Source organism: Pollachius pollachius (genome assembly GCF_949987615.1).
Source record: "Pollachius pollachius genome assembly, chromosome: 5".
In the NCBI taxonomy this organism is placed as follows: domain Eukaryota; kingdom Metazoa; phylum Chordata; class Actinopteri; order Gadiformes; family Gadidae; genus Pollachius; species Pollachius pollachius.
This window is the reverse complement of record NC_136938.1, coordinates 9,864,771-9,892,011: the sequence shown is the minus strand read 5'-3', so window position 1 is coordinate 9,892,011 and position 27,241 is coordinate 9,864,771. Positions and strand designations below refer to the sequence as shown.

General features: G+C 45.0%; 1 protein-coding gene across 3 annotated transcripts in view; it reads left to right on the top strand.

The window, feature by feature from the left end:
• The first annotated feature begins 8,936 nt into the window (after positions 1–8,936).
• LOC307075738 (tight junction protein 1-like) overlaps positions 8,937–27,241 on the top strand; it is a 53,456-nt gene continuing 35,151 nt past the window's right edge. For all 3 annotated transcript variants that reach the window (XM_079736424.1, XM_079736425.1, XM_079736423.1), the window contains exon 1: positions 8,937–9,360. In XM_079736424.1, the coding sequence (XP_079592550.1) occupies positions 9,337–9,360 (24 nt within the window). In that variant the 5' untranslated portion in view covers positions 8,937–9,336. The remainder of the gene's footprint in view (positions 9,361–27,241) is intronic.

Below are 27,241 nucleotides of genomic sequence, written 5' to 3'. Positions count from 1 at the left end.
CTATCTATCTATCTATCTATCTATCTATGTATCTATCTGTCTCTCTGTCTGTCTGTCTCTCAGTCTGTCTGGCCGTCTCTCTCTCTGTGTGTCTGTCTGTCTGGCCGTCTCTCTCTCTGTGTGTCTGTCTGTCTGTCCGTCCTTCTGTCTGTGTGTCTATCCTTCCTTCTGTTTCTCCCTCCATCTGTCTGTCTATCATCTATCTGTGAATGCTCTCCAACGGGAGGACAGTTACTCCAATCCCCGGCTCACCCCAGCCCCATGCAGCCCCAGCAGCCCAGCCCGAGGTGGGGGCTTAGCCCGGCTTTGGGGAGGGTCTCTGTTCTGCTGAGTTCATCACGCCGGGCCACACTGGGACAGGGTCCGCGCCGGTGGCCAGCAGGCCCTTTCTCCTGCCTGCCTCGCCACAAATGTGCTAAAACAGCAGAGTGTAATCGCGCGGCTTTAGAGCGCCGTTGTGTTGAGCATTATGGGTAGAATTGAGCGGAGAGACGGCCAGACAAGGGACCGGCGGGCGCTGATGAGGCGGGATGCTGGCATGGCCTGGCGGGGGGTTGGGGGGATTAGTGAGCTAACACACTGGCTGGAGGGTTCAGTCGGGCCTTCTCCTGTCACATCTCATCACCACAACAACGCCGCTAGCTAGCTAGCATGCTAATCACCACAATCCGCCTTCCCCGCCCTCAGCCCTGTCGTCTTATTTCCCTCCAAAAAAGAACCGCACACATAAGGCATCCGATTGGCTGATGCCTCAAATCTCACAGAAGGGGAGGTTGCTCAACCATAAGTATATACAGCTGTGGTATAGCTGTAGAATAGACTGTAGGACTAGTAATAGATTAAATCACATTACCTCTCCCAATCACCTCACTATTAAGTTACATTTCATCACAGCCACTCACTCACTGCATCAGTGTGTAATAGGACTGAGTGAACTTAATTATTTTACTGGATTACAGCCACTTTCCTCTGAAAGACATGTTCCACATCAGCCAAGCCCTTCCTGGAACACAGCGGTTCAGCCCTGTGCTTCAGCCTGGGTTCATCCCGCTGGTTCAGCCTGGTGGGTTAGCCTGGTGGGTTAGCCTGGTGGGGGTTTAGCCTGGTGGGGGTTAGCCTGGTGGGTTAGCCTGGTGGGTTAGCCTGGTGGGGGTTTAGCCTGGTGGGGGTTAGCCTGGTGGGTTAGCCTGGTGGCTTAGCCTGGTGGGGGTTTAGCCTGGTGGGTTAGCTAAACCCCCACCAGGCTAAGCCACCAGGCCTGGTGGGTTAGCCTGGTGGGTTAGCCTGGTGGGATAGCCTGGTTGGGGTTTAGCCTGGTGGGGGTTTAGCCTGGTGGGCTAGCCTGGTGGGTTAGCCTGGTGGGTTAGCCTGGTGGGTTAACCTGGTGGGTTAGCCTGGTGGGGGGTTAGCCTGGTGGGTTAGCCTGGTGGGGGGTTAGCCTGGTGGGTTAGCCTGGTGGGGGTTCAGCCTGGTGGGTTAGCCTGGTGGGTTAGCCTGGTGGTGGGTTAGCCTGGTGGGTTAGCCTGGTGGGGGTTTAGCCTGGTGGGGGGTTAGCCTGGTGGGGGGTTAGCCTGGTGGGTTAGCCTGGTGGGGGGTTAGCCTGGTGGGTTAGCCTGGTGGGTTAGCCTGGTGGGGGTTCAGCCTGGTGGGTTAGCCTGGTGGTGGGTTAGCCTGGTGGGTTAGCCTGGTGGGGGTTTAGCCTGGTGGGGGGTTAGCCTGGTGGGGGGTTAGCCTGGTGGGTTAGCCTGGTGGGGGGTTAGCCTGGTGGGTTAGTCTGGTGGTGGGTTAGCCTGGTGGGGGTTTAGCCTGGTGGGGGTTTAGCCTGAAGGGGGTTAGCCTGGTGGGGGTTTAGCCTGGAGGGGGTTTAGCCTGGTGGGTTAGCCTGGAGGGGGTTTAGCCTGGTGGGTTAGCCTGGTGGGATAGCCTGGTGGGGGGTTAGCCTGGTGGGTTAGCCCAGGAGTTCAACGCGGTGATTCAGCCCGGTATTCCCTGGTGGTTCAGCCTGGTGGTTTGGCCTATTGGTTCATCCTGGGCTGGGCCTCCTCATGGGGCTGGAATGTGGGAGTACCAGGCGGTTGACAAGGTGGAGACCTGACTCCTCCGTACCGGACCCGCCGGAGCCTCAGACCCACACACATTCTTTAGTAGAGTCACTACTTTATCTCTCTCTCTATTAAAGTCTCAGCTCAATCATTAAACTGTTTACCTTCCACGTATTCTTTACTTTCTTTCTTCTTCTGCTATTCTTTTCCTACCTTCCTATCATCCGGCCTTCCTTCCTTCCTTTCTTTCTTCCTTCCTGCCTCACCCCTTTCCTTCAATCCTACATTTCATCCTTCTTTCCTTCCTTCCTTCCTTCCATCCTGCCTTTCTTCTTTCCTACCTTCCTTCCGTCCTTTCTTCCTACCATCCTTCCTTTCTACCTCCAACCCTTACTTGCATCCTTAGTTTCAGTCTGGAAAAGTGATTGACATTATTAAGATGTGGTAACACAAGCTGCTCTTATCTCTTTGTTGAACCACAGAACACTCTCCCTACTCTACTCTCTGTAAGTGTTTGTGTGTCTGCGTTTGTGAGTGTGTGTGTGTGTGTGATTGTGTATGTGTGTGTGTGTGTGTGTGTGTGTGTGTGTGTGTGTGTGTGTGTGTGTGTGTGTGTGTGTGTGTGTGTGATTGGGTGCTTGGATGTGCGTGTGTGTGTGTGTGAGTGTGTGCGTGCGCAAGGGTGTGTGTGTGTGGAACAGCAGTTTGTAATGATTCCATGTGAATGTTCTGCGTTGGTTTCTGGAGCACAGAGAGTCTGACTTTGATAAACGTATGAGGTCATATCAAGCAGTTACAAATAATCAGTTATAAATCTCTCCCTCGTATCAACCTTTCATGAATAATGCACATATTCAACCCTCACCGATGCCCTGCAATTGCACAAAGACTCAAGCTTGGTTAACCTCAAATAAACTCTATGATTTTTGTACCATTATTGCCAGGTTATCCATTCAGCGTCCAGCAAGAGAGAGAGAGAGGTCTTATCAGCAAACAGAAACAATACTACACAGAGTGTGTTTGATAGCAGACTTTGCAGAACGGCCTGTACCTTCTCCGGTGTGTTAGAGGACGTTTGAGTCCAGGGTGAAAACATTGTAACGTCCTGCTGGGGCAGGGACACTTGTGCCATGAATAACACTGAGATCAGAAGCAGTTTGTTCCATCAGTGTTGTCGCTAAAGATCTCCAGCTTGAGAGTAAAGGGTTGCATTGTTTCTCTACAAGGGTCTCTCGCCTCCTCCCTCCATCTTGGAGTCAACAATGATTTCAGTTTCCCTTTACATTGTGTGAGAAACAATGGGCTGAGAGTCACAGCAGCACGCGGGCCAATCGGCACGACTTACGGCCAACAACGCGAGCACTCGAATTCACACTCATCAGTGTACTTTTTCTGACTGTTATTCTTGTTGCACGCTAGGTTGACAAAGTAGTGAGAAAGGAGAGTTAAGCGAATCAGAAAGTGCAAAATGAAGAGTTGCTTAAGGAGAACTGGGGGAGACAGACTGGGAGACAGAAATAGAGGAAGAAAGTCATCGGTGAATCACAGAGATTTAAACTGAATTTACCAGTAGATAAAGTTATACTGGTTTCGGTTCCAAGACTAAAAACTGTAGATAAGCTCAGAGTAAAATAAGCGTCACATACTCCTTAGTAGCTTGGTGTCTGTTGACATATCAGTGCATAAGATAACATTAATCTATAGATGTTTTGCATCTGTCCAAATAAAGGGGCCTTAATTCTCGAACTATTTAAGAGCAGCCTGTGATAATGTAATCATATTATTATGGAAAATTTACCTTTTCCCTGAACTGAAATTGCTCCTTTGCAATGCTTCATAAAAGATTGTGATTAGTGATATACAATCTTTACAGTTAATCTTGCAATTGCTTTGTTCTCGTGGACATCTTTTAAGACTTACACTGGAGGAAATGTTGCATTTAGTTAAGGAATTAGACAGCAATCGAATGAAGCAAGACATCACAGGAATACAGCTGTCTGATAGTTGATTAGATTGTGAGATATGGAGCCAGGATTATCTTTAAGGCAGCGTGCTCAGAGGCTTTGATGTAGACCTCAGAACCACCACTTTATCATGGAAATTATGTCACTCTGCTTTTCAACTGATGAAAGCAAGTGGCAGAAAAATGTGTATATGCGTCTGCACGCATGCATGCATGCTTTTGTGTGTGTTTGCCTTTGCATGCATGTGCGATTCTGCATATGTTTATATTTGCTTCCACTACAAATGATAGCTTGTGTGTGTGGGTGTGTATGTTTGTGTCTTACCTTATGTGTTTGAGGTCACAGGCTGAAACAATACAATCAGAGCTCAGCACATTAGATAAGTGTGTGCTTTTTTGTGTTTAAGCCTAAGCATTTAGTGTCTGTTTGTGAGTGTGTGCATGTGTGTGTGTGTGTGTGTGTGTGTGATTGAAGTTACAGGATGAAATTATATACAATCAAATCTCATCACGTTTGGCAGCATTGTATCACATGGTTCAGATCTTAAGACACATTTTGACCATAGCTCCACCTCCATTAGTGTAGGCAGTGTTCCTTATCGTCACCAGAGGTGGACATATTTCCTTGAAATAGAAACATCCCAGCTAGAGGGTCTCCTGAGCCTTGGTGATTGAGCTGTCCAGCCAATCACTGTAGCACTAGTCGCAGGATGGGGCTGTGACTGGAAACGTTTGACATCTTTAATGGGACAGCCATCAGCTTTAGAGCCACTTTCTGGGAACAGAGTCGTAAGTTATCTTGAGTGGGACTGGAAGAGTTCAGAGTACATTGTAACCCCGCCGGGCTCATTCACACCTCATGAAATGTGTCAGTCGGTCCGTTGGGCTGCACCAGCCGGGTGGACTCCACAGCTGGTAGTGTGGTTTTAACACATTAGCCTTATTGTAACGAACGCTTGTTAAAGGCTCTCTCCACTCCCAATCCTGAAGCCGGGTTCGCTTTTATGTATACGTTTCGACAGAGGCCACAACAAAAGGCCTGATTGGTTGGAGTTAAAACGTGCACGATGATGACTAATCCGGTCAAATGATACTTGTGATCTGGCGGTTCAGATGTACACTCACCAGGAGAAACCGTTTGTTTACTCGTGTTCACAGTGGCAGGACAGTGCTAGCCCCTCCCCCTTCCCTGCTGCCTACCCCTTTCACAGCCTTCATTCGAAGATTAACATTCCACCCTGGCAAATATTAATCACGGAATATGCCATTTTGTATCCTTTTTTCTTTTCTTTTTTACAATGACAAATTTTCCCCTTTTCTCCATTTTTCGTTGGGTAATTTAATGTTTTGGTTATGTAATGTGAGTATTTTCTGGGTTATTCCTGGGCTGAGCTGGGCTGTTGCTTACCTGTCTCCTACAGTAACAGGAGAGCTCTGTGAGATTTCCAGAAGGTTCTTATTAGGAATGGAAACACAGAGCCAGGCAGGCAGGAATGTCCTGAATCAACAAAGCCTGCAGGTGGACCTGACCACCTATTACAGACTCTAAACTCAAGACAGATATGAACAGCGGGAAAATAACTTCCCTCCGTGGAAAACAGCCAGGGTGCCAGAGGTGGGTGAGATTACCTAAAAAAATAAAAGCACAAAGCACATTTTTTGGAAATAAGAATTGTATGGAATAACATCCCCAATGCTGGCATTGCTAATGTGAAAACACACTCCAAATCACAACACACAATTAAGGAAAGCTTTAATTGTGTTGAATTTATTGAATTTTATTGAATTTTGTTGATTTAGCAATGGTACTGTGTACAAATCCTGCATTGCCTGATTTCCCGTCTGGGATTGATTGAAATAATCATCAACTTTTATATCAGGGCATAGGTTGTTACAGCAAGCAAAGGACCTAACAGTGCGTTCTGCCCTTTGGCTGCCGTGTGTGGGTGGGCATGTGAGGTTCAACTGTACGTGATTTGTGCCGTTTCACCATCCATTAGTGGTGTAGCTGTAGGGCTGCACGGTGGGTCGGTCGGCCCTTCACGTGTACCTAATCAACGGCTGCCTTCACCTATGGGCTTCCCATGTGCCTGCTCTTCCGTAAGCACACCTGAGCCCTGCTCCTGTTGGCGGCCCTGAGGAGTGTGTGCGTGAACGTATGTGGTGTGTGTCTGTGTGTCTGTTTCGATTTGTGTGTCAGCGTCCGTTTTTTTTTTTTGTTAGCATGCAGCTTGCCTGGCCGACTCCAGCTTTGATGGTAGTGGAGTGTCACTAATGCAGCTCTGTCCTCCGCGGAAGCGTTCACAGCTGCGGAGGTTGGGAGATAAGCAGTAGTGGATCGCAGTTGTTCTCCAGAACCGGGCATTGTTCCCAAGAAGAGGGTCGTTGTTCTTTCAAACACTGTGGTTGGTTCTTCAAAACAATGTTTTCGTTCACAAGAAGAGGGTCGCTCAAAGCAGTGGTAGTTGTTGAGAACAGAGTTGATCTTTAATGCAGCTTGAGTTGGTCTTCAGAATAGGGGAGTTTGCCTTAAGAACCGAGTTGTAGGTCCTCAGAACAAGGTGGTTTATCTTTAGAATAGGGTGGTAGCTATTCCGAAAAGTGTTGAAGTTGGGCTTCAGCGGTTGGCCTTCGGAACAGAGTAAGGTCTTCATAATAGGGGAGTTGGTCTCCTGAACAGCGCGGTTGGTCTTCAGAACAGGGTAGTTGTTCTTCAGAACAGGGTACGGTCCTCAGAACAGGGAGATTGGTCTTCAGAACAGGGTACGGTCTTCATAACAGGGTAGTTGTTCTTCAGAACAGGGCGGGAGACTCTCCGGTTGTATCTCTTTGGGGATGAGGCTTGCACTTGGGCACTGCTGGGTTTACGGAGATCTGTGAAAGGTGAGGCGTCAGAGAGCATGCTGAACATCCTGATCTCCTCGTTGATGGACCCTGACAGGAGTCTCAGGATTTTCAGAAGGAGTGATCGACTGGCGTCCATTCTCGTATGTATTGTCCACCAGCTGCCTTTTTCTGTAACTGGTCTTTGCTTAATTTGCTTGGCTACTGCTTTATGCTCCACAGCAGTTTCTTTCTGTATATGCTATTACCCATATTGAAAATGTCATTTCATAAGAAGATATTTGCCACGCTCAGAAAATATTAAATACTCTTAAGGCTAGTTATATTATATATATATAAAAAAGATGTATTCCACATATAATTGCAGATATTCTATTGATAAATATATGTCTTTTAGAATAAGACTCTTCTTGTCTTACCTTATCTCTTAGTCAATGGTATTGTCTGAGAGTACAGTACATTTATAATCAGGTGCATGTGCACGCGCATGATCTAATCTTGGAATGCTTTTTTTTTTTTAACATTTTCTTCGGGGGTTTAAATCCCTCGAGGATCGTGGCTGTCTGACTTCTTGACTGAAGAATCGTATCTCTTGATGTTCTTGTCAGACAATTCTCCATTTGAGTAGACCTTAAAGAGAGATCAAAGATTATTCAAGAATTGTCTATCTCCCTCGGTGGTCTTGTCAACATAATAATTGTACAGCTAAGTTGACATCCATTAAAATAAAGTGTGTATCTCTCTTGATGTCTTTTTCCACTAGACAACTCTTAATGTTGTAGTTCACAGAAAAAAAAAAAAGTTATTTATTTTGACATCCTTCTCAGCTGAAGAATCCTCTGTCTGTTGATGGTCTTCTCAGGCTTTTCCGGAGTTCGTCCCAGTTGACCCACCAGAAGACTAGGCACTAGCCATGTGTGTACGTGTGTGTTTGTGTGTATGGGGGAGGGGGAGGGGGGGGGATTAGTCTGTGGAGAATTAACCCTATAAACCTCCTACCTAGTGACCAAGATAACAGCTCCCAGCCACACACAAGGACAAAGAAGGTCATTTACAGGAAAATTGTAGTTGCCCTTTTTGTCAGGGTACACATAAAAAAGGAAGCAGAAAAAGGATGCATTGCTGGGGCCAGCTTAAACCAACCGACCGTGTACAGGTCAGGGATGGTCCCATGATATCATGGTTATTTTTCCTGCAATGGCTGGTTTGTTCTGCAGAAGACCATGTATGTTAATCAGGATGTCTTGCTTGGTGAAGAATAGCTAATGATTGAGTGTGAAACAATGCTAGCACTCACTTCCTGTGGGTGAGGAGTCGCAGGAAGTTGACTGAATGGCATCTGTGGTTTCCTGTGGTTTACTTACAACAACCGCGACTTGACAGATTTTTTAACTGGGCTGCCATGTGGGTTTCTGGAATTGTTGGTGTAAAATCCTTGTGGGCATAAGATTAACTATGACTTTGTTTGAGACCAGTTGAGGCATCTTTGGCTCATTCAATCATGTTGTATAATACATAATATATATAATATATATTTGGTTTATTTTTGTTTGTAGGCCTACTCAAAATATTGGACCTTGTAGTTTTTATTCTTAATATATAATAGATTAGGACATAATTATGTATTTATATATAATGATGGCGTGACACGTGACACACAGTATTTCATCAGCACTTTTAAGCTATCTCTAATTTATTGTGATCTTTGGGAGACATTTTGTGCAGTTCTACCGTATTAACACAAACTAGTCAAAGTGAACATTCAGCATCAGCAGGCAAAGCACAAGCCTCTTTGCTCTTCACAATTGTATCCTAAACTGTGGATATCCCCGGACAAAACATTGAGGTTCACCTTTTTTTTTAAACACAATTAACATCGGTCTTGTATACGATAAGATAACATCCTTCCTCGCTGGCATTTTGAAGCAACGTTTACCGGTATTAATCTATGAAAAACCCCAAGTCTGACAGAGAGTTTACATGCAGCGAAAAGCATTGCCCCCATTTTTGATCCGTCGCTCCTCCCCCTCCGCGAGCCGAATGGTACGTCCCAGACAGACATGTCACGATCACAGCTCCGAGAGGCGAGAGCAGGGGGAGATACACAAAGCCTGCCATTGCACATTACTACATTTACGCTCCAAGTGATGTCTACGCGTCCCAACTTCGCAGTCAGCGAATAGTGAGCGACGACCTCACAAACAACCGGGGTTACTTCTTAAATTTAATCGATTTGCGTGTTTTTTGACTCGACATGTGAGTGGAGTAAGGTTCCGGCGAAAACTAAGGAAAGAGAAGATAATGAACTTTGGACCCTCCACACGGCTTTTCGTGTCATGTTTCTCGACGTGCTGGATGAAATGAAATAAAGTAGCCCGGCGTGGCGGCAGCTGGGCGGAATTCACAAGAAGGAATAAAGCGCACGAATACAAGCGATCACGCAAACTTTGACTTGCTGCTGATAAAAGTGGAGGAAAAGTAGAAAACATGTCTGCCAAAGCGTCCAACAAGGTGGGTAGCCGATGGAGTTGTATAGGCACAAGTGTTTCTTATTTCCTTAATTGTTTCTTGAATCAATTGCTAAAGCAACAGCTTTTAAGTAATGGAAAAACATTGGACAAGTTCCTACTCTCGCTATGCAACTTCAGAGGATGGTGCGGTGTTGGTTAAAATATCGGCATTCATTAAATATGGTCTTAATTGACTGTCGTGTTACATTCTAAAATAGTTGAGTTGTTATTGGCTGTAGATTGTGTGGATAGTTTGGTGGGATATTTAGTCACACAGTAAATCAGGCCCGCATATGTAGTTGCCTACCTGTTGATATTGGAGCCCGAAAGATTTTCTTGTGAAAACATCTCTCCCTCTGGATAGAAATATCCTTGAAGAGCGATTGTTGATGCACACACACACACACACACACACACACACACACACACACACACACACACACACACACACACACACACACACACACGGTGTGTATTTAACAAATAAGTCAAGCTTATGAAGATGCGTTTTCGAGTCCAGTTTACTACCAGTTGTTTTTACATATCTAATTCAGGACATGGTGCAGTTGTTGCTGTGGTGTATCTGTGTCGGGTCAGGTGCACAGCACTGTACACAACCTGTAGGTTATACACACATATAGCAGGGAAGTCGCATTACTACAACGGGATGGTCTGTTTACCAACCGCCCATATACCAGTTTAATTTCGACTAGTTAACCTGCTATTGTGTTTATTTGTACGTAGGCTACATATGAGTCATAAAAAGTGATATATAGATATTGTGATCGTCACACTTAGAGAGCAATTTCCTGAGGTGACTTTGTTTGACAAGCGAGGAGGAATGTGTATTGTTAATATAAATGACGTGACGGTATTCTGGTCTGGTCGGTTCTTCCTGCTCAGACGAAACCATCTCTACCCTGTCAGCGGGTAACCTAAGGCCGCTTCACACATGACTGCGGTTAGGGAAAGTTATGGACACAGTAGTAATAGCTCTTTAGAGCCGTTGCTAACTTTGGCACCATGCAGCCATTAGTTATAGCTCAACACCCAAGGCATCATTTAAGCATTCTTGCAATGTGAGAAAAGTGTATCCTGAGTCAGCTGTTCGTCTTGCTCTATGCTTCATTAACTTTCCAGTTTTAACCATTTAACGTTTATTGTTATTATTCAATGATCTTGACCAAGCAACTGCATGAATGCTTTGCCTAATATTGAAGCGAATTCCTGTTTCAAATTTCCTGCACTTACTGCTACCACAGGCCCTTCTCAAGTGGTATTGGCCTGTTATTCAAGGGTCACTGGTTGATTAGCCACATGTAGCCTCTCTTCTACCCCATGCATCCAACCAACCCTTGAAAGGTTCGCTGACGGACGCCACCATGCATACAACCCTACAGTTGGTAATGTTGAAAGGGAAAGAAACCCAACAATGTGGAACGCATACCTTCCACATTAGTCCACTCCCTGTGGTTTGTCAAGTCACTGACCATTCAGTATCTCCTACATTTTGATAAGACTGGGAGTAACTGTAACTGGGATGCACATAGCAGCGTAGTGAGTCACATGCCCACTAAAAGCTTTAGGCATGACAAACGGTCAACGGTTTTCTATGACCGCCGTTCAGGAACAGGGGCAGCTGTAGCTATGCTGACCTTGTGTTTAAGAAGTCACGAAATTACCTTCTCATGGTGCTTTCAATAATTCAGATAGCCTCAAGATGAATAAGTCACCCTGAAGCTTTGCATCATCCCAGCTGGGTCAAGGAATGTGACTGGAATTCCTGATTAACAATAAAGTTAAAAATACAACTCTTTATATAGCGTTGCTAATGCTTCATTAACACTGGATAATTACCTCTGTGTAGCTTGGTTTTAAATGCGAGCTGCTGGTACAGGTAGTGAAACAGGGTAGAGTCTGCCGGCCTTCGTCTCTACATCCCGGTCTCACTGCTAAACTTCAAGAAAGAGTCTGGCTATAAAGCTGTGTTTAGAAAAAATAAAAGCGCATTAATCCTCAGGATGTACCGATTACATTAAAAGCTGGACATTTTAATGTAATCTTCTCCAGCCCATGAAATGCTGTCTTCATCCCTCCCTTTACGACGGACGGTCTTCGCTCTCTCCGGCTTAGAATACATAAACACGAAAATGTCATTTAGAACACACACACACACACACACACACACACACACACACACACACACACACACACACACACACACACACACACACACACACACACACACACAAAGGGACACAGTAGCCTTTCTGCTTTGTTGTGCATGGCGCTTGGAGTCTGTGGGTGCTGATTTACATGCACGTGGCTCCATCTTGTCTCCTAGATAATTGTGGTGTATTAATTAGCAGGGTTGTGGCGGCCTGTGAGGGCCCTGCTCTGCTTTGATGATTCCTCATCTTCCATTAGTATGTCTGAAGGAGGAAGATGTAATTACTTCAGTGAATGCGACGGAGGGCACGCTTTTTGTTCCCCGTGTCCTTGGCACCACATCCATCTCTGTTTGGAGGACCCTGGCTCTATGGCCGCTGGTGTGACTACAGCCGGCGCGAGACCACAGCACTCTCTGGCGTCTCTCAGCCAGAGCAGAGATCAGAATCAGAGAACAGTCATGTTTCCTTTTGTAATGATCAGCTGTGATCTGTTTTTCTTTTCATGATTTTGCTGATCCACTGTTTGGGGACGTTTTTTAAAAACAGCATGCCATTTAATATTCGTAACTCTGTTTTCTCTCTACTCCTTCTCTCTACTTGGTTATTGCATATTGTGAACAAAGCATTTTTACTTTTATCATGTCGATGTAAAAGGATTGGTGGTTGCATCTAACGAGCAAACGGTGATAACATTCTTACAAGAGATATTAATGAAATATATTCAGCCAGAGGAAGAACATACTTCTGTTACCACTAACCCTAACCCTAATCCAAAGGATAAAATCATATTCCTGTTTTTGTCACCCTCTTATCTGAATTTACTTTGAAATACTTCAGATTACTAAAACTCCCTAAATATAGATGGCCTAAATTCAGATCAGAATCTTTTAAAAGAAGAACTTGAAGAAGACCCCACATTTTTGGTTCCCCATATAGAATGATTTAGCCTAACCTTTAGCTTACAGGTCAGTATGATGACCAGCCTGCAGGTCGCCCTGTGAGTTAGCTTACCGGGTAGCCTGGCTATCTGCTGTATTCAAATACTTTGGCTTCTCAGCATTACCTAGTGCGTTTGCAGTTACATAACAGGGCATCTGGGCTCTGCCCTTGCTACATCACGGTTTGGATAAACCATTAGAGTATTTATGGAATCAGACAATCAGTGCATGAATGGATTTCATTACTTATGAATCCATTCATGCACCATCTCTTTATGATGCTGAATAAATGCAAAAATAGCCAAAACATATATTTCACTCCCGTAGTTGTCGTAGAGTCACAGCTGGGGTCTGTTTTGGATGAGGCTCATAGTGCTTGAGACGGGCTGTTGACTGTACACACCGGTGTTTTTATAAGCCGCGTAATCCCTCCAGAACCCTCCAGAATTAATTGGAAGAGTTCCGTGAAGACGGTGAGGCGAGGACTTTTGTCGTTTAGCATTCCTGACCCCCTTTATCAAAATGGCCGATCTGAACATGGGAAGAACTTGCCACGCGGCATTTCCTCTCATCCCAGACCCCTCCCCACCACTTCCTTTCCTGATCCCACTTCCTGTGTACTTCGGTGGGTCTCGTTAGAAGCTTCCAAATAAACAGGACTATTCTATTCTTGTCCCAATGAGCACTAGAGGAGGTATAGTTACCACTGAGGTGAGGAGCTGTTCATTGATAGGTTATGGGCACAGCAGGTTCTGTAATGCAATGTAAGAACGAAGTATCCCAAACACTTCCGTTCCTTGCTGCCTCTGGTCCACTCTAACAGCCTAGAACAATCTACCTCCTCGACAACACTCCAAAACTAAGAACCTCCTATTAATGTTCCTTTGACTGCGTCATACTTTAATGGAGACCTGCTCTAAACTTTGCCTTTATGTTATTATAGTTGAATGATTTTATTTAATAATTTTACTGAGCAATATCCTACCATTATGAATGGCATTGCACAGTTGGAATGCACCCCTAACAAGAAAGGTGCCCTGAGATGGAGAGGCATAAAAAATGGACATACCTTTTGAAGAGAGCTAAGGGAGGGGGAGGGTTGGGGTCTGGGAGTAATCTCAGTCACATGGTTTGTATCTCTAATCTAAGACCTCTCCTCTCACCCAGAATCACAGCATCAAAGCTCAAAGGATCCTGTGGGCTTTTCATGTCCATTCAGGCATCAATTGAAAGCGTTGGGAAATAAAAGGAATTGGAGGGAATAAATAGCAGCAACTGTAGAAAATCTGAACTTCTCTGGGGGAAATCTAAAATAAGACACAAAATGCATTTTAGGCACCTCCTTAAAGTTACATTTGAATCACGATTAGAAGCGATTGTTTCATAGCTATTTGGCCTAGGACGTTGGTGTTTGGTGGGACTACTGCAGTACTCTGCCGGCTTATTCAGAGTCCGGAAGAACTATTTTCCAGTAAACGAGTTAAATGGGCTTATCTGTCTTGTTATGATTTTAATCTAGTGTAGTTGGGGACCTGCACCGGCCATTAGGGATCTTCCCCAGTAAACCTCAGTTCAGTGATAAACCACCTTAGGGATGGTTTGGTGTATGGTTTCAGATATCTGTGTAGTCTGTGTAGTGTATTAGAGAATGACCCCAAGACTACTTTTGCTGAAGTATATAAAGCAAGCCAAACATAACAAAAAACAAAAACTTCAGAGCTCTCTAAAGGAAGAACTTCAGTAATTCAACATATTAAAGTTATATCATTTAGTTTTAGTATTTTCCATTCAAATAGCAATGAGAATCAGTCCTAGGATCTTGTTTGGTTATGAGTCCACACATGGAGCGGTCATGTGACTGTGTTTACGTAACAGCCCTTCTAACGTGGCCAAGTGGACCAACCTAGCATCCTGGTTGGCCGACAGGTGTGTGTGTCTGTGGTGGCGGGGGGGATTTATCGAGCAGAACATGGGATTTTGGTGTGTGTGTGTGGATGAATGAGGCAGGGGAGTAATGCATGTTGGAGCTCAGCTGGTGAGAGAGAGAGAGGGCGCGATAGAGAGAGCGTGAGGGAGAGTCAGAGAGCGAGACATTCAGAACAGATTGGTCCTAAGGCTTTTTGCCCCAAATGCCTCTCTGTTCTTTCTCTCTCCCTCCGCTTTTTGTCTCTCTCACTTCATTGACGTGACACTGTTAGTTCTTCTAGAGGACAGATGAACATGCAAGAGAAAGAGAGATGGAAAGAGAGAGGGAGTTGGACCGTGAGCGAGGAATGTGTATAAATGAAATGAAGAACTTGTCTTTGTGTGGAGAGTGAGTGTTGAGTGAACCAAATGAATCAAAGCTGATGACCAGAAGTCTCTCCAGTGGGGATGTTAGGCTTCCTGTTTAGGCTGACGCAGAGCTATCAGCCTCATCGCGTAACGCTGCTCGTCCCTTCATTTCTTTGGAGACTGGATGCTGTAGGATTTGGAGGGATTAGGCTGGAACATGGCTTTGGAGGAAACTAATGGAGTTGAACCCTTTTTTTCAAGGGCAGCCATTTTTGAAGTGTCATTCAGACACGTCACCCCCTCTTCTGAGCTGTATGGCAGTGGAGAGTTGACAGTTTTCTCTCGTGTCTATGACTGTTTCCTCCATCCAGTATGTGCAACCTTTCCCCCGCCCTCTCCCCTCATTTGGTATCTTCCATAACGCAATGGCAGTTTAGTATGGGCGTCTTGGATGGAGGCTCATTATTTATCTTATTTATAATTAAACTAATGTTTTTAATTGGTTTCCAATGCCCCAAACTATGGAGGAACAATAATTATAATATCGTAAAGACTTGTGTATAACATGAAAAAAATATGCATTTTGCATACCATTGAGTCACATTTGAGCTTGTGTGGTATGCTAGCATTCTCTGAAAATCATTTGATTTCATAAATAATATCACATATTCATATCACATGACATCATTAATAGTTGTGTTGAATTCCTGTCTCATCTTTCAGTTTAGGAATGGTATCTGTAACCAAATAGCTTGTTTAATAATTGTTGTGCGCACATACGCATGTTTCATGTGCAACATTAAATTTATGAACAAAAATAAATAATATTCGTCTATTGATGTAAAAATAATACAAATACAGTTGTCTTTATTATATGAAACACATGTGAGGTACGTCATATATAAGCAAACACACTCCTTAATTAGTTACGTGTATGCAAACACGCCCTTGCCCCACCCAGCCCTGTGCAGGGGAGGGTGGGAACTGGGCGCTTTGACAGTAACTCATTAATTCCCTTTGGATCCTAAACCACAACATTCCCATTGTCCCAGAATTCCTCACACTGATCAGGAACGGGGCTGTAGTGGGCTCGGCCTCTTGTTTGAGGTCATGTCAATTTGACTGGCTGTTGTAGTATTGAGGGTTCTCAGGTTTTCGGTATGTGTGTTTGTTTTTGCTTGTGTGTGTATGTGCACACTACATCACGATCAATGTTATAACGCTGACACTTCTCTCTTTGTTAAGTGTAATGCCAGTGCTGTTCCAAAGATGGATTTTGACCTTAATAACCCCTTACAACATAATGAGGATTGTTAACCTTCAGTTCTGCCCATAGTTGCCATATTGGAAAGGTTACAGTATCATACCAGAGGCTTAAATAATCGTATTTTGAAGTAAATGATGGTACCCAAGTATTAACTTGGGTCAAGAGATCATTAAAGAAAACACTTTCATTGAGGCAAACGACTATTTGACGTCACCTAGAAATCAAACCAAAAAAATTAAGAAAGTAATTGCTGATGTATTAGAATTTGATGCGTTGGAGGTGGAAGTCTTTCGTGACTACTAACATTGAAAACAAAAGCATAGGTCTTCAATAAACTGAAGGCTGTACGAGTGTACCATAACAAAACGAGTTGTATCTGTTCAGCGTCTACATGGAGATTGTGCACGTGAATCAAGTTCACCCTCACAACAAGCCTGATTGGCTAGAGAGACGTCATGTGAGAAGAGAAGCGTAAACACAGACATAGGATCCCTATTTGAATATCCTTATCAGGTTGGGGAATTTCATTTTAAAGGAGTAAACATAGTATTTGAGTTCCAGAAATCATGTTTTTGAAGCTGTTTGCTGGAAATAGCTTTTAGGAAGAAGAATCCCGCCTACCGCTATTCCCCTCTGTTTCAGTCCCTTCAGAATGTTTCTGGTGTCTGTAGCTTTAATGCAAATGAGCTGCTGCACATTGACCAATGAGCTGTCAGACTGAACCACAGCATAGAGGAGAAGGGATTGTTGCCGTTTGCGAACTCCTGGAGCTCTATATCTATATAATATTATATAATAATAATAATATTATGTATGGGTATTTATATAATATTATATCTAATATCACGGCCAAAAGCTATGTGCACCTCGGATGATATTATGAATCATAAAGACCGCGTCTGACGTCTCAGATATAGGCACACGTTAAGGCCAATGGTGAAGACATGTCCCAACGTGAGGGGCCTTCAGATGCTCACACAATGCACACACTCATTCGAATCTATCGGCTGATAACACTCGGCCACAGCCCGGGGTGCTCAAGGCCAGGCAGGTGTTCTCGAGAAACCCCCACACCAGCCTTGACACACACAACTCGCATCACACAATTCGCTAGAAGAAAACACATAAGACTGATACACTCTGAAGGGACATGACGCTCATTTGAAGCAGAACCTCTACGGAGGCGAAGCTCCGGACGACCTCAGCGCTGTTAGGGACTTAGACATTTTCGCTCGATCGATCTCTTACGCTCTATAGCTCAGTATAACCTTTTTCACCTTACTAAATAAATCCGAGGCCCTCGTGCCGACAATTTTATCTCCTCTCCGTCTCAGTTTATCTGTTCAAGTAACTAGGCAGACTATTTTTCCCAACAGCCTTGACTCTCTGAAGTCCATGAACCGCGACATGGAGGAGAAAGGGATTGTACTTCGGGAGCTGGGTTGCCGGACTGAGTTGTCGGCGGCAGTCCGGCCGCCGTCGAAGCCGTCAGGGAGGTCCGGCGGTGTACTCCGGGAGCTGAACTGCCGCCAAAGCTTTCCGCCTGCTCCGGCGGGTGTCCTCCGCGAGCTGAAAAGTCCGGCGGGGGTAGCTCGGCGGCAGTCCAGCAGCTCAGCTCCGGGAGTACATCCCTTTATCCTCCATAATAATGGATTGAATTTATATTGCGCTTTTCTAGACACTCAAAGACGCTTTTACAGTGAAGGGGGGACCTCACTAACCACCACAGCTCCCGCCGCCGAAGCTTCGGCGGCAGCTCCGGCGGGGGGAGCTCGGCGGTCCGGCAGAGAAAGGGATTGTACTCCCCGAGCTGAGCTGCCGCCGGGTTCCCCCCGCCGGAGCTGCTCATTCGCTGGGCATCAACATCTTAGCTATGCTCTGATTGGAGGGGAGTAGGGAAGTGGGAGGTAATATTCAACTGTGCCCCCTTTCTAGGTAGGAGGGGGCGGCGAAACTGACTCGCTCGTTTGGTAACTGTAGGCGGGGTAGTTTCAGAAATGCATATCTCACTCAAAAAATCATGTACAGACTTTTTTCAAAGTTTGTATGCGTGTGGGAGCACCGGAGACCCAAAACAACACCCCAAATCCCAAGTGTTGTTTTCATAATGTGTCCCCTTTAAAGGATGAAGCCAACACCTAATACAACTACTAACACCTAGTGTCAGAAAATGATACAACTATCGTCCATAATTGGACTCAATAATTGTCATTATTGATCATACAGAGGGCACAATTATTGTGCGAACACGATAACGATCATACATCCGGCCTCAATGGCTCTTTCAACACGGTGGTGGGGTTTGTGGTGATGTCAGAGAGTTCTGAGAGCGAGTCAAGGAGCGCTCCGGCGGCCATGTTTGTCCATGGTTGCGGGGGGCTAATGATGCCCCCCCCCAATGCACTGCAGAGGCCAGCTAACATCAACAGCCTCAAGGACCCCCTGCTGAATATCGCCTTTGTTTCATGCTCGACTCACTGTGTATTCTGTTTTTTTTTCTGTGTTTGTGTTAGCTGGCATGTTTTTTTTTGGTGTGTGTGTGTGTGTGTTTCGTACTTTTCCGTACTCTGTTGTTCCATGTGTGTGTTTTCTACTGAGGGTGTGTCACGTAGTTCTTGTTTAATATCTGCTCGGCTGTGTTTGATTTTCCTCTTCCAGTGGCCGGGCAGTTTGGAGCCTCCCCCAACACTATCACTCCCCTGCTGGCAGGCCCTGCTGGTCAGGTCACACAATGTTAAATACTGAGGAAATATCAAAACACAGCGAGGATACTCCCTATGTCGTTCCCTTTTTTACCAAGACAGTCACACAGAGGGGTAACCAGGCTCACTGTGTGTATGTGTGTGTGTGTGTGTGTGTGTGTGTGTGTGTGTGTTGCTTCCTTATCATTACATTCCTCTGCGGCGCAAAATCCATTGTGGGAAGAGGGGGCGGGGGGGGGGTGCTGAGAGCTGATAATGGCCTGAGCTGTCATTGGTCGGTTTGAGGCATTCCCATGACGACACTCTATAACGCCCTTACCGTCGAAGCTAGAGGAGGGTGTGTCAGTTTCTACGGCCTGTGTGTTTTCTCTGTTTATAGCTTGTTCCACCATTAAGAGGGTGTGTGTGTGTATGAGAATATTGTAAAAACCAGCATGATGCCTGCTAAGCGCTCCTGTGTGGGCACAGAAAACGGGTAACACAGACAGATGTTGTATTACACAACGCATGATGTACCTTGACAAGTGCCTCGGAAAAGAAACCCTCTCTCTATGCTGATTGGCCTATTTTCAGCCCACTCTAAATGGCGAGATGGCTGGGCTAGCAGATAAACTCTCCTTTACATTATCTCTGTCCTGGGCCCCATCCCCGACCCTTGAACCCAACAGAATTAGCAACAATGACCCATGCTCCATAACGAGGGTGCTTGGGGTTAAAGGTCAAACCCAGCTGTAAGATAGCGCTGTCCTCATTGGGGCTGGTGACTGCTGCTCCTCTCCCCAGGCACAGAGCACGCAGTGGGGCTGACTTGTCATCGGTTTGCCACGGGTGCTGCCCTTCACAGTTAACTCTAGCTAAGCTTGAACCCAGTCCCAGAAGGCTCTGGTTAGAGCTGCCCCGTGAGCTCCCAGTGGACCCTCCGAATAAGTCCTGAATGGAGCCAGAGGGGGGAGAGAAACGGTACAAATGGGATTGACTCTGACTCTAAACGACTTGGTCAGGTATAGTCAATGGCCAACTTGTAAAAATTTTGACATGATGAATAAATAATGTAATTGTTTTTTTATGTGAAGACATTCTTACCCAGTTATCGAGTGTTGGCGGCCATTATTCAAATCAAAATGGAAATGCATTCTGTGGTGCCTTACAGAACCGGCGTCTGCATGAAACAACCCATTTGTAGTGCCAAATTGTGACACACGCACAACCCTACCCAGAAACTAGTATAACAGAGTGATAGGAAATGGGGACAATACTGAGACAGGGCTTTAGTATGGCCGAGCCTAGCTGTGTTTCTGGGTCAGTGGGACCAGGCAGTGGTGCTCAACGGTTCTTTAGTTCTTGGAAATCATTTGAATTCTCCTAGGATCAACACCTGACCTTAAATGCCCTGCAGGATCCCCTGACTCAGAATCTCATGTGTGATGTGTTGCTTTTCAAAATGAGTGGTCACGGTATTTGTTTAGCAGATCTATTAGGACCGGTTATGAAAAGATCAATTGTGTTTTTGTGTTTGATAGGCAATGATGTTGTGACATTTTTAGACGGCTTTAGCTGTGTGAAGCAAGAAATATTAGGGGCAGTATAATTTGTTCAACCGAAAATATAGATGCAATTATTTTTGATGTTGGGTTGGGCCAATTCATTTAAGTTGATTAAAAAGACAATCAGTTATCCAAGAAAAAAGGACTTGGTTTTAATTTGGTTGGTGGATTTGTTCTGTTATTATGCTGATCAGAGTATTCTGAGCAGTTCTATTCTACTCCTGGTTCTGTTAGTGGCGGGGAGGTTAGGTGGAGGATGAGTCCCTTGGTGGTACTCCACCCTCCACCCTCGTCCCTTCATCCTTCACCGGACACCACGGAGGAGGAAACATGGCTCAGATTAACATTTTAATCCAAAATCCAGGATTACGATTTGTGTTCCTAGCCTCGCTATTATAGCAATAGCTGTCGTGTGATAGTTGATGGCTATATGGTGTGTGTGTGTGTTTGTGTGTGCGCGCGTATACCTGCACATGTGCTTCCTTCCTGTATGACATCATGGCCAATTTCTGACCTTGGTGATTTGGGTGAGTCAGCAACATCGGTGACTCAGACCTGCATCATCACCTTCATCACCAAGACCACCACCCCCACCCTCATTGTCAACATCCTCTGCCTTGTGGCCGGCTATCCTTATCCATTCCACACACACACACACACAAACACACACACACACACACACACACACACACACACACACACACACACACACACACACACACACACACACACACACACACACACACACACACACGTTGGGACCCAGACGTGCGCTTCCCACATGCAGCCCTGTCCTCTCCGATCAGCCTCGTGTTGGGTGCAGCCACGGAGCTGGAGTCATGCGTTGTGACTTGCAGCGAACAGCTGGGGTTGTTCCTGTGTCCGCGGTCCACCTTGTGGGGTGAGCCCGTCGTAGAGCCTATGGGTTCGGTAGAAGGGACGCATACGCACGCACAGAATGTTTTCCTGTTTAGATTATTTTGCAAAGCAGATCCCATTTTGTTTAAAAGAAAATTGTGTAAAACTAAAAAATTGTAAGCATGTTTTTAGAATCCAACCCACATATCAGAGAATGGTTGTGTACCAAAGGAAGTCTTTCTTATGAGCGAAAATGCATATTTAGCTGGTAATTTAAATGCAAATATAATGAGTGTAGGCGCAACATTTGCATTGTACATTGCGAAATCAAAATACAAGGTGCTTTGAACAGGCTCATGGTGCCTGTGTCTCATGTTGTTTAGAAGTCCAATGTGCTGCTGCCCTACCTGCGGGATCCAATGGGAGGCTAGAGATTTGGTTGCCATAGATAGATGGGCTGTAACGATGGGTGACACTATGGTGAAACTAGGGGAGGGGTCTATCACCATGGTGATTTTCTTAGGCAATTATAATTAGTTTTAACATTATATATATTGTGTGTTACACACACACACACACACACAGACACACACACACACACACACTTCTATTCTAGTCGCCTATGCTGAGATGTTGCTATTAATAGACTTGATTGCCAAGAGCCGGAGAACACTTGAAGAGATTAAATATTTTCTATTGAAATGTCTCCTTCTCCCACAGACCTTATTATAGCACAGTCTCCCACTGTTTTCTGGTTAAGAAAAGATTGTTTTCTACTTGAAAATGACGGGTCGGAGGATGACGTTGTTGGTGATTAATCCTGGTCAGAAGGAGGGCCGAGAGCGTGTCATCTCTGTCGTGTGGAAGAAATCTGATGGTAGCACGCTGACAGGATATCGTTAACCGTTACCATCCTCTAACTCTCCCTTGCAGATATTTCACTGAAACACACACAGCCACATTGCCATTGCCCTACAAAACATCTGGCGTGTTGGTGTGTGTACCCGTGTGTTTGGGTGTGTGCACACATAACTACTCCTGTTCTGCACAGATGTTTGTTTTGCTAGCTGGTTCCACATAAGGCAGAGTGCATTATGGGAGATTTGAGCGCTGTAGTGAGACCTCGCTGCTTGGCCGATTCCCACTGTTAAAGGATTAGTTTTGTGTGTGTGTGTGTGAGTGTGTGTTTTCATTCCCCCTGCAGTACAACCTGAGGCTGGAATGTTAAGAAATAAAAGCAAGTATATCATCGGGATGATAAAAATCCTGAAGGGATCAATTCTTTCATTTTCTTATATCCTATACTTATGGATGATCCACCTGCTCTGTCTGAAAGAGAGTGGTTTCTTTGTTGGGGAGAATGTAGGAATTGTAAAAGTACAAGTCAGGATTTTTATGTCCTTGAAGCTGCTGTTGGTTTCAGGGCTTCAGTTTGAGGTCCAATTTGTTTCCTACCTTCTAGACCTGGTGGCTTTCTACAGGAAGGAACTCAAAGACTCTCTCTCCCTTTTTCCCTCCCTCTCCCTTTCTCCCTCTCTCTCTCTTCCTGTGTCGGAGGAGCTTTTGTTCGGGGTTCTTAAGCAAAATGACCGTTACACCGTACAAGGATTTTTCTTTTCTTTGGAAGCTGGAGCTGTTTCCTGCAAACAGGAAGTGGGTCTGTGATGGTGTTTCCTGCGGGTGCTGTCGTTGCCCTTAGTTACGAAGTGATGATGTCACCCCAGCTGAGCTCCTAATTCCCTATGCAGGCACCTGGCTTTACTCCTCTCAACTCACATTGTGCAACAACACTCAAACACCTAGGTGTTTGGCATTCGATAAGAACATGTCAGATCTACTTGATTAATCCTGAACGGAAAATCAGAGTGGCACAGGTGTAATAGAAATGTAAATGAAAAAGGTGAATGTAAAGATCATAGACAGTCGAGGTAGAGACATTATTGACAGTTATGCAACGCTACATTATTGGCACTATACAATATTGACCATTGTACACGACTGCACAATCGCCTGTGCAGTCCCTTGTACTCAGGAGAACAGATTACATCATTTTGGCACGTGTGTGTGTGTGTGTGTGTGTGTGTGTGTGTGTGTGTGTGTGTGTGTGTGTGTGTGCGCGCGCATGTTGAGAGAGCAAAGGAGACCTCTCTCCCCTCTACTTCCTGGTCAACTCCCCTAACAGTGACCTTATCCAAACCCTTCTCGCTATTGGCTATAAATTAATGGATGTGCTACACAAGGTCATGTAGTCAAGTAAAGTGAATTCAGAAGACGATGCCTTGATTTGTCAGCAGAGTAGTAAATGTATTTTTTTCCTGGTTTATCCACCCACCTTCCTACTTTTAGCATTACAAAAGTCTGTGTGTGTTAGACTGTGTGTAGTTGCCGATTCCTGGAGAATTTAATGTGTTCGGGTCGGGTACACCAGTAGTATTTCCTTGGTAATCAGATTGTTTCTCTAAATATGCTTTGAAATTGGTTTTGTGCAGCTACAGAAGATTAACCAGTTTATAGGCCAGCCAGTATATTCAATATTGATTAAGCCCTAACAGCAGCTTTATATCTAAACTGCTTGAGCGGCCCTGTATTGTTTGTTTTCTATTACACAACTATATTTGTTGGTAGGAATTGAGATGGGATTGGACCCCTCTCCCCCTCTTTCGTGACCCTGGATGTAATATTGAAATGCTGCGGGTTAGTGCTGCACGATTTATTTAATCGCAATCGCGATATCAGCCTTTGCGATTGTATAACCGCAAAAGGCTGTGATTTAATTTTTTTTAAAAAGTGCAAAATATATATATATATAAATATTTTTTTAAAAATGTGTATTTTATTATTTATTCCATTTATTTTATTTAGTTGTACTATTGAGAAAACCTAACAAATTTCTGCACTGCAGAGATGCCTTTATTTTGATTTTTTTAATTTATTATTTATTTAATTTTGTAAAATATTGTTATTGTAACAGTACTGTACACATTTTTTAGTTTTTGTATTTTTTTATGCTAGTTTAAGTTTGTATGTTTGAGTTGAGAAATAAACATTTTAAAATTATCAGCCATCTGTGTGCATTTTCCTTGATAACCAAGCAAGTAGACTCATGACACCATTTGTTTATTATATCACAATCGCAATATTGTCCACAATAATCGCAATATGACTTTTTTACCAAATTGTGCAGCTCTACTGCGGGTGACTGCGGGCGACCACAGCATCTTCAGGAATGTCAGTGGCTGAATTCCTGAATTTGTCTCATGCAGTGGGAGCTGGTCAGATTCTGGATGTGTTTGGGATTCAGTGTATGAGGGACATCTGCATCACATTGTATTACATGACTATACCTGTATCTTTCCAAGGTGAGTCCGCTAACCTTGTACCCTGGAGATGTCATCTGCGACTTCCTTGACCAGATGGATGGGCACAGGATGGATTGATAGATGGACAGGGAATGAATGGAAGACAGACACAGAGTCTGATAGATGGATTGAGAGAGGCCAGCCAGACTGACCAACCAGAAAGACGGATGGAGATGCAGCCTGAGAGGCTGAGCCAGACTGAGAGTCAGCTGGTCAGAAAAACCAGTGCAGTCGCAGCCAGCCAGCCATTCTGTCTGTCTACCTTGAGGAGTTTTCAGAGATGTGGGGCTGTTACCATCGTGTGTGTGTGTGTGTGTGTGTGTGTGTGTGTGTGTGTGTGTGTGTGTGTGTGTGTGTGTGTGTGTGTGTGTGTGTGTGTGTGTGTGTGTGTGTGTGTGTGTGTGTGTGTGTGCGTGCTCTGGTCCCCTGCAGCCAGAACATGCCGTCCTATCTCCTCTGGACTGCAGTCACGTCAGGCTTGCATGGCTTCCCCCTCTCCGTGCTGGGATTTAGTCCGGGCTAGCCCTGCACTGTCCTCTGCCACAACACGAGATGCTCTTGTTTTGTGTTGTTGGAGAGACGTTTGGTGGGGGTTTTTGTCCGGCAAACTGTTTCGGGGCTCTTTGATTCCCGTCGTCTCACATCCTTCTGGATGATTCTTCTGAGGCTGTGAGAGAGCTCCAGGCCGAGTGGGACAGAAGGTGGAGGCATCTTGACCCGGATTATATTTAACAGGAGTGGCGGTGAGGAAGGTCTGCTCATTCTTTCCATCGCAAATATAATAAAATAAAAGTTATTTTCATCAGACAAAACGATACCTATCGATACTTTTCATGAAATATTGAGTCAAAAAAAAAGAATGCAGATGATGTTAAAACGCGCATTCTTTATAGTATTAGTGAACTCCACCCATCCGTGAAGCACGGCTAGTGCCATGCACAAGGGCATTGGCAGTAGAGTATGCAAACAACTTCCATTGTGGCTCTTCCTATGGAATACGAGTACTATAAATACATCAGTGTGTGTGTGTGTGTGTGTTTGGAGTCTCCCACATGCACGGGCAACATCTGTGTCCACAGCTGGAGATTTCAGAGGTTATTTTTAACAGTGAGCGGATGCACCAAAATCTCTTGAGTTAATGTAGGCAAACCTTACATTTTGTGGTTTTAGGAAGTGATGCATTAAAGAGAATTATGGCGTTTCATGATGTGGGATTCGGGGGATTTTAAGAGAAACGACAAACGAGTATGTTCCCATTGCCTCATGAGGTGGTGTTGTCCTATATGTCTGATTGGGGGCCGACCTGTGGCCTCAAACAGCGAGCCCCTTGTGGGAAAGCAGAGGTCATCAAGGTCCCCTCTGGGTTAATGTATCATTTCCCATGTTGGATGCAGCTTGTGGAAGTTACACACAACCGTGCTCTCTGGGCCTCTAACACCCCAAAGCACAAGGACAAGGTCGCCTGGGGCCTGTTTATCTGTCTGTGTCTATCTGTTTGTGTCCGTCTGCCTACCTGTCTGTCTGCCTGGTCGCATGAGCCGCTGTTGTTCTGTGTTCGGCGAACCTCCTTTTGTTGGTGTACTGCAGAGTAAATGGAGGGATGAAGGAATGAGTGAGTAAACAAAAGGAACGTATGCATGGATGAATGGGTAAATGAACCTCCCCCTGATAAAGCTTTGAGAGGAATGTCTATATGGAGAAGAGCGGGGGCGGTGGGCCGGTGTTGGGCTTGGGGGTGCATACTGGTGCAAATGGGTCACCCTCCCCTGCTCCTCAACCATTTACCCCAACACAATACATGCCCCCAATTATGGACATAAATAACATCCTCACAGTGGAGGCCGGGGTCAGAGGTTAACTGGGTTCTGTACAAAGCCACAGGTTTAGATGTTCACACAGCCGGAGGACCCACACAAGGTGACAGACCTCATAAGGGCGGAAGGTGGGGAAATGGATGACCCCAGGCTGGATCTGATTGAAATAACATAACAATACAGCTTAAACAGACACTTATGGTGGACTTTCAGGAACTATAAAACTTCCACAACTGTGCCAACTCAAGAAGTAGCCAATCACTTTAAACTTTAGCTTGATCTATATCATAATTGTATCTTCATGGTCTGGCTAGTTAGCATTAGATTAGCAAACATTCATTTATATGGATTGCACAGTTAGCATTAGGCTAGCCACCATATATCTGTATGAACTGGCCAGTTAGCATCACATTAGCATTCATGTCTGAACATTCATCTCTAAGGAATGAATGTGCCGGGCACTGGTATGTCAGGCTGGTCCACCTCCTTCCTGCTGCTCATCCCTTTATTTTCCACTCCTCCGTCTCCAGTACTCTCTCCTCCTCCCATGCTTCAGGGAGTGCTGCCTGATGACTCAAACCCTATCAACCATGTTCCAAGCAATATTTCAATTTATGGATGCTCCTCCATGCCATTAATGTTTCCACGACGGTTTGCTATCATAAACACCCAGAGCAATTGAATTAATCCTCTTTTTGTTCCCAAATTGTTTAAGTTGTTTTCTGGAGATCAAAAAGTAGTTAAGTATCTTTTCTAAAGAAAGGGGGAAATTGTAATGGAATGGATAGACGTGGGATATGTTTCTCAGAATTGAACCTGGTTTGATTGAGACGGTTACTTCTGGAAGGTTGTTCTACTCAGCAGAAAGGGGATCTCCACTAAACCGTGTGGGGGTAAAGACCGTTATTAGGCAGGTGACTGGTGTGGTCCTGGCACCTTGAACAAGTTAAATATG